This window comes from Monopterus albus, unplaced genomic scaffold (assembly GCF_001952655.1).
Source record: "Monopterus albus unplaced genomic scaffold, M_albus_1.0 scaffold105.1, whole genome shotgun sequence".
In the NCBI taxonomy this organism is placed as follows: domain Eukaryota; kingdom Metazoa; phylum Chordata; class Actinopteri; order Synbranchiformes; family Synbranchidae; genus Monopterus; species Monopterus albus.
This window is the reverse complement of record NW_018127985.1, coordinates 1,216,374-1,227,156: the sequence shown is the minus strand read 5'-3', so window position 1 is coordinate 1,227,156 and position 10,783 is coordinate 1,216,374. Positions and strand designations below refer to the sequence as shown.

Genomic DNA, 10,783 nt, shown 5'->3' with positions numbered 1-10,783 from the left:
TCCCATCTCCCGACTGCATCTCTGGAGTTCAGCCACAGTCATCTTTGGGTTCTTCTGTACCTCTCTCACCAAGGCTCTTCTCCTCCGATAGCTCAGTTTGGCCGGACGGCCAGCTCTAGGAAGGGTTGTGGTCGTCCCAAACGTCTTCCATTTAAGGATTGTGGAGGCCACTGTGCTCTTAGGAACCTTAAGTGCAGCAGAAATTCTTTTTTTTTTTGTAACCTTGGCCAGATCTGTGCCTTGCCACAGTTCTGTCTCTGAGCTCTTCAGGCAGTTCCTTTGACTTCATGATTCTCATTTGCTCTGACATGCAGTGTGAGCTGTAGGGTCTTATATAGACAGGTGTGTGGCTTTTCCTAATCACGTCCAATCAGTATAATCAAACACAGCTGGACTCAAATGAAGGTGTAGAACCATCTCTGGGATGATCAGAAGAAATGGACAGCACCTAAGTTAAATATATGAGTGTCACAGCAAAGGGTCTGAATACTTATGACCATGTGATATTTCAGTTTTTCTTTTTTAATAAATCTGCAAAAATGTCAAACATTCTGTGTTTTTCTGTCAATATGGGGTGCTGTGTGTACATTAATGAGGAAAAAAATGAACTTAAATGATTTTAGCATATGGCTGCAATATAACAAAGAGTGAAAAAATTTAAAGGGGTCTGAATACTTTCCATACCCACTGTATGTTTCCACTTCAACTATCAAGCTACTTACATTTCTTGGTAGTCTGGCTACATTCCAGTGATTTTATCCATCCAGTTTTTGTATTCACACCATCTTCACCAGCCTGATGTGACGTGGCAGCGTACATAAACATGACTAAAAGCAGGCCATAAAAGTCTGCCCTTGCCATTCTAAATTTAACCTGTGAGCTCACACATTGCCCTAATCTCAGCTGCCAGCCTGTACCGACATCTGACATTTTGCTCTCAGCAAAAGGAAAATACAAAAATGTGAAAACTTTTTTTCCAGGATGACAAAGTGTTTTTTCAGGATATTGTGCAATTTATTCAATTTCCATGACTCGAAACCTGGTTTAAAAGATTCCAAGTTTTCCAGGACATGTGACTCTTTGTATATTCTTTGGGTTTGAGATTAACTGGGTGCAATACAAGTTTGCATTTGAGATTATTCTGCTAATTGTTTTATATTAGAAAAAAAATCCTTTATCTGTCTAAAGCATAAGCTGCCACAAGCTTTGAAACAGCTTTCCTCTCTTCTAAGACAGCAGCTGGTTTCCGTCATGTCAAAATTAAATCATCATAATAAAACATCTGTAACACACAGAGGCAAAATGTGGTTCAAACAACCCATCTCCTTCTGCCTGAAGAGATTAAATGTTTTCTCATGACCTCTAGTGGCCAGCTGCAGTACGCCATGATGCCATCTAGTCACCACTTCCTCCTGAAAACTGGTACAGATTTGGAGAATCTGTATATTGGAAAACCAAGATTCTGCATAAAAGCAACAAAAATATGAGGGAAACTATTTAAATACATTTCAACTTTAATTGCATTATTATGAGCAATTTAAGGACTGAGCCCTACAACCCCCTGAACTAGAGACAGTATCTGGTGCTCTTGAACACAGTAAGGAAATGGTACCTACACTGAGCAGCCACTTTATTAGGTACACCTGTACATCCGTGTACACTTCAGTGCAACACCTCCTGCCTTAACAGCTGTGTTTACGAAGCTCAAAATGGTGAAACTGTCATAAATGAATAAGTTCAAATATACGTTTATTAGTGAGGTCATAGTTAAAGGTGGTGTTGTACTGGACTACATTATATTCATAGGCATCTATATTTGTATCCTCCTCAGCTTCATAAACACAGATGCTAAGGCAGAAGTGTTGCACTGAATTGCATACAATTGTACAGGTGTGGATATTAAAGTGGCCAATGTGTGTCCCTACAGTATAGTCCTTCCTTCTGTGAAAAGACGGACTGACTTGACACCCAGGCCAGTATTTTTATGTGATACTTTCATATGAAACAAGTATCACACATGAGCAGACAAATAAACAAGCAAACAATGGGGCAGCCACTTGTGCAGGCTGTGTGTCTGGGCAGTTCAGTCTGAGATGTACTGGCCCAGCTGACGCTCCGGTATTAATGTCAGAAGGCATTGCTTTGTTTTCTTTGCTCCCAGATCCTCTCTTCTTTGTTGTGTTAAAAAAAAACAGTAGAATGAAAGAAGTGCATGACCAGCAAAATGGTAGAGAACCAGTGGGCACACAGATCTACTCCAACACCACAGTGCCACCTGCTGCCTCCAGGGCTGCTTTCAGTTTCTCTGCCTCCTCTTTGGATACATTGGCCCGGATTTCTTGAGGAAGAGACTCCACTAGTTTCTTAGCCTGGTTTAGGAATTACAGAAAGCGAGAGAGAGCGATTACAGGATGTATCGTACCGTCCTGAATTGACCTCTGACATTACTATAGCAACTGAATATATCAGGGTCCAGACTGCGAGCAATCAGCTGCATTTTGCAACCACATTTATTTAAGGTGCAACTGAATGTTTTTCAAAACAATAAAACTTTTTTTGCTAAATAATTAGGTGTTAGAAAAAGCAGCTGCCTTAATGTCACTGTAGAAATGCTACACAGACGGAGCTGTGGCAAATAGTCAAGCGCACTTCTTGTACATGCCAAGAAAGTCCTGCTCAACATGTCAATCAACACAACAGCAAAAACCTGGGAGCAGGAATTTGTTATGTCATAAGAATGTTATCCTTAGCATAGCTGCTGCCCAAAACCTCCAGAAGGTACTCTTAAATGATCAGGACTGAGAACGTAACAATAATGAGGAGACCTACCTGCACCAGATTCAAGCCTAGGATGCAGTTCTTCACTTCCTTTATAAGTTTTACTTTTTCAGCAGCCTTCAATTCTGTTAATTTTACAGTAAAGTGAGTTTTCTCTTTCCTGACTGGTGCCGCCTCCTCCTCTTCTGTGTCCTAGTTTCACACAGGGGGAAATGTTGCATATTTGTTAGTGCATTTGAATTACAACTGTTGACTTGACACTCTGGCATAAAAAGGTAAAGTGTCCATGACATGCTTTTCTGTGTTTTCTGACTTACCTACAGTGTTACAACAATGAATTATCATCTTAAACGTGACAGAAAGCTCAGGTGTACCCAAGTTGTTGTACTTCTATACAGAAGCAACTTGGTTGACACAAGTCGGGACATCAGGTTTTACCGTTCTGAAATAAATTGACTATTTAGAGTTATGATGGGTGCAAAGCTAATCCAGAGGTCCCCAAGATTAAACATTAAATGGCTGGAAATGTGCATGCCATGGGCTCTTTGATGAATCAGTGACGCTTGCTGTGATCACATATGTAAGTTCTGTGTTGAAGAAGTGCTGACTCAACTAAATCATTTCTTAAGCTGTAGTTGTGACGGTGGTGTACTGGATGATGTTATGTTGTTAGGTAGTCCAGTTAAGTTGATCCTTTTCTGTACTCTGTTTAAAAACTAGCCTGTAAAATAATCCTCACCTGAGCCACGGGTGCAGCTGACGCAGCCATCGGCATCATTCCCACATCCTGAATGTTCAGGGTTTTCTACAACAAAGGTAAAATAAATAATCACTCAACACAGCAACAGGCATGGATCAGAACAGTCTCTTTGACAAGTGAGTTTCCCACAAACCTTGAGGAGCTCATTGAGGTCTGACACCTCTAACAAAGTGAGACTGGCGATGTCATTGACGAGCTGTTGGATTTTCGGGGAATACTGTTTGGGGGCATCATCTAACGGCGGGGTGGCAATGGCATCTGAGTGGATGGCTGGACTGGTCTTCAGAGGTCTGAGAGCACACAAGGCCGGAGCCTGACGCTGAAGCTGTTGCCTGGAAAACAAAAATAACCGACTGCGTCTGGTCCTCAACAATTCTCCTCGGAGATCAGAATACAAGACATCATGCATCCAAATATATCAAGAGTGTGTGTGAGGAGTCAACAAAAAAGATCTGCATCCTAACTGTGCTGTCACTTCTGTTCATATTTTCTTCCAGCATTCTAATTTTGACTTTATCGCTGACTGCTGCTTACCAACAAGCACTGGCACACCGAACATGTCAGAAGTGTTTCTCACGCTAGACATGCACAAAGTTTAAGAGATTCATTTTTATTCATAAAGTACTGCTGATCACTTCATCTCAATTAGGCCAAACTCTACCATAATATACTTTCACTCTTTAAAAGCATTACAATGTAGTACGTTTATTGCTACTGGGTGAAGATTTATTTCAATGCTTTTAGGAGACAAGCGGTAAAATACTACAACAATTTGCAATAGAACTGAAATGACAAGTTAATAGATCGACAGAAAATTTACGTTAACAATTATAATTCCTTCGTTGCAGCTTCTCATTCTTGGGAGTTTGTTGATTTTACTTGCATTAGATGATCGGGACAAAAACAAATGATCAGTTTCATTGAACTTTTAGATCATATTAGTGGGCACAGCTCTGCTCTGTGCACAACCGTAACATACACAACCAAAGAAGAAATGTGCTGCTTGTGGGCACCAGCAAAAGTATGATTTCCAATAGACGAGTGTGACCTTGGCTTCCAGAACATTAGCTGCTTGGAAGAAATATCAGACCGATTCCATATGTTGTTTTCACAACCAAGCTACAGACGAGCGTAAACTGTTTCACGGTACCAAAGCCCGGGTGGTTAAGCTAACGTTAGCCCGTTTAACCACTGCTGAAAAACATCAGACTTATTCCTAACATCAGACAATACACACTGTCGGTATTTACCCCACATACAGAGAAAATAGCATGTTTTACAACAAAAAACGCCAGCAGCAGCCACTGCCCTTGAGGATACAGACAGTCAAGACACCGATGCACCATTACCGCTGCTCCGGCGTTCTGTGATTTGCTACATACCGATGTGTGATCGCTGCAACCCGCAGCGCGGTCCGGAGGCAGCGTCTGGAGCAGTACATGCTAACGTTAACTGGAGCCTTTAGTCCCGGTGTTCCTCTAAAACCAAAATAAGCTTGTCGCGCTCAGGTGTCTCTCAAACCCCTCTACTTCAAAAGCACATGGCGTCCTCTCTGTTCCTGACCTACCCACAATGCACTCCGTGAACCGCTAGAAGTACTATGGTAGCCCATAAGGGACACGGCCAATAAATACATAAACGGGACTGGGATGTTGAACATGCTGAGCCATATTATGCCTTTGTTAGGTAAATAAAGCCATGTGAAGGAAACTGTCTCTCTGGTGGAACTGTTAACAACTTTTTTTAAAGAGGCCACAAGCCAAAAGGGCTGGAAACCAAATTAAGGAAGATACTTAGGGTACGTTTACACGGAAACGCTCTTGACTGTAAACGCCTACTTTCCGTTTAGACGGAAACAGGTTAGCCAGGTAGCGAAAACGGAGACTTTTTAAAACGGGTCCCAAAGTGGAGAGTTTCAAAACACCAGCTAAAACATTTTCGTGTCAACGTGATAATCCGCATATGTTTACGAAACGATGACGCCATCGCCCCGCGTCAGCTACTGCTAGTGTCACATTGACTGCGACATCAACATAAACAATGGCGAACTATATGTTTTCATGCTTCACACAGATGCTAATGAACTTATTAGCATTAGTACAACTGCTCCTTTACTACTGCTGCAACCAACAAACTAATGTTGGTAACTTCGTAGTGTTCGCGCAGTGTTGCCAACTCCTCAGCAAGGAAAGTAGATATTTGTAGTCCTAAAAGTCGCTAGAAGTCGCTAATGACGCCATCGTCTTCAAAAGTAATGCGCATGCTCAGACATCGTTTTATTCGTTTTCACGTCAACGCAAATACTTCCCGTCTACACAGCAATCGTTTTAACGAAACTATGCGTTTACAGTCAAGAGCGTTTCCGTGTAAACGTACCCTTAGTTATTTTCCCCAAGTAGATACTAGATAATACCCATAGACAGACTAATTATATGATTAGACCTAGTCCTTTTACATACTGTATATAATATCTATTTATCATATATAATATGATAAATACAAGACATAAGAATCTATTTATAATTAACTTAAATGTAAATTTTAAGGATGCAGTCATTTAGCTATTTATTCTTTTCCATGTCCCCATTGCACCTGCTCTCTTATGAATCTTTGTTCTATTGAGTTTTGACTAAATGTGTTATGATTGTGTTAGCAAATCCAAATTAAATATTCATGCATAGGGTCTAGTGTTTTAGGAAACAAGATGTCTTGCACAAAATTACTTTTATATTCTATTAGAGAATAAATAATTGATTTCTTTGTTTCTGTTTTCACTGCTTGTACCTTACCAGTACCGGACACTGGAGAGGAGCACAAAAGGAATCCTCTTAATCTCTGCACAAATCTGCTGTTACTGTATATTCCTTCACTACCTCCAGCCTCCATCAGTATGCCATTTCCCCTCTAGCATCCGTCAACCAGCACAAGTGATGGTGGGAGAAGAAAAAAAAAAACATTTCACAGGCTTACAGCACAAAATGATAAAGTGACATGTTTTTCTGCTTTTCTCCATCAGATCATGCTGCGGTCTCCTCAGCCAGAGAGAAAGTGGGTGGGTATGTGCTCATTGTGTTGAAGGACTATTCCCACAAGCAGCTGTTTGCTTTAGAGCAGGGCTCTGGAACTGGGCAGCATGTCATAGCCTTTGTCTCCTTTCTCTGTACCTTTCTGCAGGTATCCCAGTGTTTGTTTGTCATTGTGTTTGTTGTGTCTTGTTGCTTTTCTTCTTTTCTCTCTCCTCCATCTACTCACACCAACGGGTCGAGGCAAGAAGGCCGCCCACCAAGAGCCGGGGTCTGTCGGAGATTTCTTCTGTTAAAGGGAGTTTTTCCTCCCCACTGTTGCCAAGTGCTTACTCAAGGGGGATTTGTTCGGTTTTTCCTCTACAATAATAATAATAATAATAATAATAATAAGGTCTAGACCTTCATTTGCAAAGTGTCCTGAGATGACTTCTGTTGTGATTTGGCACTATACAAATAAAATTGAAGCTACCCTTTATCATCAGGCAGCCATCAGACATCAAACTGGAGTCTCAAGACATGTTCAGATCAGAAGATAATCTGTCCTATGTGCATCAGACACATTCGACAATTCAAATGAATGACTATAGTAGTGATGCTGTCAACTGTATTACAATATGCTTCATGGGCAAACTCTATACAAAGGTATGAAAAGAACAAAATGAAGCAAGTGGTCAATAAGAACCAGATGTTTATTAAATATAATTTTAAAATTACTTTAAAGTCAGACAGATCAGTATGATGGAACAAAGTTCACAGATGGCAACTGAAGGGTTACAGAACTCACTGAGTGCGATACATACATGCAGGACATCATCTTCGCTCAGCAAATATATCCACATTTCTTGAGAACCAATTACACTGGAGGAGAGTGAACATCTGTGTTTACCAAGTAGAAATCCTCATCTGTGACAATCACAACCGACTGATCATGGGATGTGGCACCCAGAAGCAATTTCTGTTAATTACAGGCTATGATGGTACTTTTTGTTAGGCAACACAAGTCATTTAAATAAATGGGTTCAGAGGTGCTGGACTGGATTAGCATGTTTATTTTATGGCTGCTAGTTGTGTAATTTAAATGATTTAATACTTGGTGAAGATTAAACAGCTGCACAGCTAATTTTCCAACTCCTCCCAGAAAGTATAGTCCCTGCCATGTTTCATCCTCTCAGAACCTACATTGACACTCAATCCAAGCAGTGAATAACAAATAAATGCTAAACAACATAAATGACTATAGCTTGTGTGTGGCTGTGTGCAGGAAAAGTGATGGAACCCAAAAAAAAACTACAACTGGAATGTCAAGCAATGAACCTGATGGAGAGTTAGTGCTATTTAATTCAGGCCTTAGACTGTGCTTTCTCTCCCAAGACATCACTCTTTATCCACACACCCACAACCTTGTCAACAGCACATGCATGTCTCTCAGTCACTCCCCAAAGTGTTAGGATAGGTTGCAATAATTCACTTCCATTGCAGAAAATGATTAAAATTTAACATGCAAGTTTTCCTTTAGAAAAATATGAGATAACAGATGGTTATGTCTTTTTTTTTCATCCTCAGTTATATTTTCTTATTCACTTTTAACTTTTATACCACTGACTATTTCTGAGATTCAGTTATTTAATAAGGAAATACTACATACATATCAGCTGGAAAGACAGTGGAAAGATCTGGGTTACGGCGCCCTCTCTTGCAGCTTCACCTCGTGTTCTCGTACTTCAGTGGGGGAGAGGCAAGGAGAGCAAGAGTTCTGCAACATCACAATATTTCACACTGCCACAACATCACAGTAAGGTGGAAGGTGGGAAAGGAGGTGTGTGTGTTTCCAGAGGGCATCCTCAAAAGTCCAGAGAGGGAAGAGTGAGACCAAGGGAGGAGAGAGGGTGTAGTGTATCAGACCCTGCAGTGTGTTGGCATTCAGTCGAAGGAGATGAGCTGTGCCTCTGCGCTGCCCGGCACAGCCTGAGGGGCCTGCTGCTGAGCCTGTGGCTGCTGTTGCTGTGGGCCACCAGGGGGAGCCACCTAGGAAGAAAAGAAGGAGCAAGTTTAATCATTTGCAACGATTGACACAATCTACTGCTGTGAAAAGCAGAACATAAAGAATATACCAGTGATTTAAAAAAGTGCGACTAGCAGACAGCTTAGCTAATTTACCACACCGTTTTGGAATGTTTCTTACTACTAACACCTGTTAAAGGAAAAAACAAATTAATGACTGACCTGCTGGTACATAGGTTGCTGGCTGGGCATGTACGGCTGTTGGGGCGGCATATTGGGGTCCTGTCCTGGTAATGCTGAAATCATGTTCTGCATGCTGTAAGGCTGGTAACCCATGTAACCCATTCCGTTAGTTGGAGGAGGCTGAGACATAGGAGGCATACTCTGGGCCTGAGAGACCACATTCTGCACAGAACAGGGGCAAAGATTAGCAGGATAGTTCTTTGAAATTAATTACACCAACAGAATGTAGTAATCAGAAACTGAAAGCGGGGACTCAATCAGACCTGGTAGCCCTGTGTGGATGTGGGCTGATAGTTGGAGTAGGGTGGACTTGTAGTGGGTGGAGCCTGACCGGGAGGAGGAGCAGGCTGCCCATTGTTGCTTGCAGCCTGGTACATGTATGCATTAACCATATTGGGGTCTGCAGGAAGTGAGGACAGTCAGTCATGATTAAATGTGATGAAGTAACTAAATTTTGTGGACTGTCTTCTTGTTGTCCTCCTCACCTGTGGCAGTGCTGGGCATGGCCTGGTACTGTGGTGGCGCTGTCTGCCCAGGCTGGTTCATATAGATGTTATGCATAGGTGAACCCTCCACAGAACCAGCAGGGCTGAAGGTGCCTGGGTAGTTGGGTGGAGCACCAGGCTGGTACACCACCCCTCCTGCCACACTAGGGGGCAACGACTGCATCTGTGTAACAGCACATGCACGTACAAGAAAAAAAAAAAAAGATGTACTGTTGACTGAATTCACAAAGTTCACAGTCAATCCTAGATTGTAGTGATTTGTGCACTAGTAAGGCCCAGGCATCTTCAGCTGTACATGCCCATATTCACAGTCATTGATATGCTTCTCTTTCATTCAATATGCTTATCCAGATTTTAGTAGTAATTGGGAGGAAATGATACTGTGCATACACTGACCTCAAAAGGCACATGACTGGGACCACTGCTGTTTAAGACCAGAAGGGTTGGTTAACTTCTGGTTTCATTTGGTAAATTTTGTTTTGTAGGCACTTCCTATTCATATTTCTGGGTTGCAAGGGAGAGCAGACGTTTACTGCTCCTGTCTGTTCTACGATTTTTCACATCTTCTACATTTTCAAGTCTTTCAACAAATTCTACAACTATTAAAATGCCTCCAAGAGGGAAAAGAGCTAATAAATCAAAAGCGAACGAGGATGTTGAGGCAGAAGAGGATTATATTTCAGTGGCGCAACAGAGATGTTGAGTCAGCAGAAGCAGATGTACACCGCACTGTTGAGCCAACAACAAGACAACTTCAAAGGTTTTGTGCAACTAATTATGGAGACAAATAACAAGAGACTCGACGACATGACCAGAGAAATACAGGAGATAAAAACGAGTTTGCAGTTTACCCAGCGAGATGTGGATGTGATTAAAGCAGCCATGGGTGAACAGAAAATACAAACCAAGGAAACAAGGGATGATGTCTACAAAACTTGTGAGAGTCTAATAGCCATAACGGATAAAATGGAGCATTTGGAAGTACAGTCCAAGCGAAAAAACCTGATCTTCGAGGGAATCAAGGAGTCAGCTGGAGAAAGCTGGACGGATGCGGAATGTAAGGTGAAGGTAATATTAAAGGAGAAACTGCAAATTCATCAAGAAATTGAGATGGAGCGGGCTCACAGAGTCGGGAAACCTTCTGATCGGGGACCGAGGGCGGTGATGGTAAAGTTGATGAAAGAGAAAGATAAGGCACACATACTGCAACAAGCAAAGAAGCTTAAAGGATCTAATATTTATATAAATGAAGATTACACCGAGTCTGTGAGGAAGAGAAGAAGGGAGTTGATGCCGATGTTAAGGGAGGCCAGGGCGAGGGGAGACATCGCGTTCCTCCGGTATGACCGACTAGTGACCCGTCCTCGGAACCAGAATCCAGGACCTATGACGAGCACGCCGAGGACCAGTATACCGAGACAAGGAGAGTATGAAGGGGTCGCTGGACCCTCAGCTGTATGAAGAAACAC

At 42.0% G+C, this 10,783-nt stretch overlaps 2 protein-coding genes across 8 annotated transcripts in view; both read right to left on the bottom strand.

Moving 5' to 3' along the window:
• Positions 1-1,496: 1,496 nt before the first annotated feature.
• Positions 1,497-5,140, bottom strand: mrpl12 (mitochondrial ribosomal protein L12). 2 transcript variants are annotated; one of them, XM_020610577.1, is made up of 5 exons: positions 4,921-5,140; positions 3,672-3,891; positions 3,518-3,583; positions 2,830-2,970; positions 1,497-2,369 (listed from the first exon to the last, which is right to left on the bottom strand). In XM_020610577.1, exons 1-5 carry the CDS (start codon positions 4,977-4,979, stop codon positions 2,253-2,255), a joined length of 603 nt encoding a protein of 200 aa, XP_020466233.1. In that variant the 5' UTR covers positions 4,980-5,140; the 3' UTR covers positions 1,497-2,252. The 2 variants fall into 2 exon arrangements, with proteins under 2 accessions (XP_020466233.1, XP_020466234.1); XM_020610578.1 differs by having other exon boundaries at positions 3,672-3,870; positions 4,921-5,130.
• Positions 5,141-7,822: 2,682 nt separating this feature from the next.
• Positions 7,823-10,783, bottom strand: part of hgs (hepatocyte growth factor-regulated tyrosine kinase substrate) — a 12,971-nt gene continuing 10,010 nt past the window's right edge. For 3 of the 6 annotated variants that reach the window (XM_020610464.1, XM_020610465.1, XM_020610468.1), the window contains exons 17-20: positions 9,294-9,477; positions 9,072-9,208; positions 8,788-8,970; positions 7,823-8,589 (exon numbers count right to left, since the gene is read on the bottom strand). In XM_020610464.1, the coding sequence (XP_020466120.1) occupies positions 8,485-8,589; positions 8,788-8,970; positions 9,072-9,208; positions 9,294-9,477 (609 nt within the window). In that variant the 3' untranslated portion in view covers positions 7,823-8,484. The remainder of the gene's footprint in view (positions 8,590-8,787; positions 8,971-9,071; positions 9,209-9,293; positions 9,478-10,783) is intronic. The other 3 variants (XM_020610466.1, XM_020610470.1, XM_020610469.1) reach the window with 1 other exon arrangement.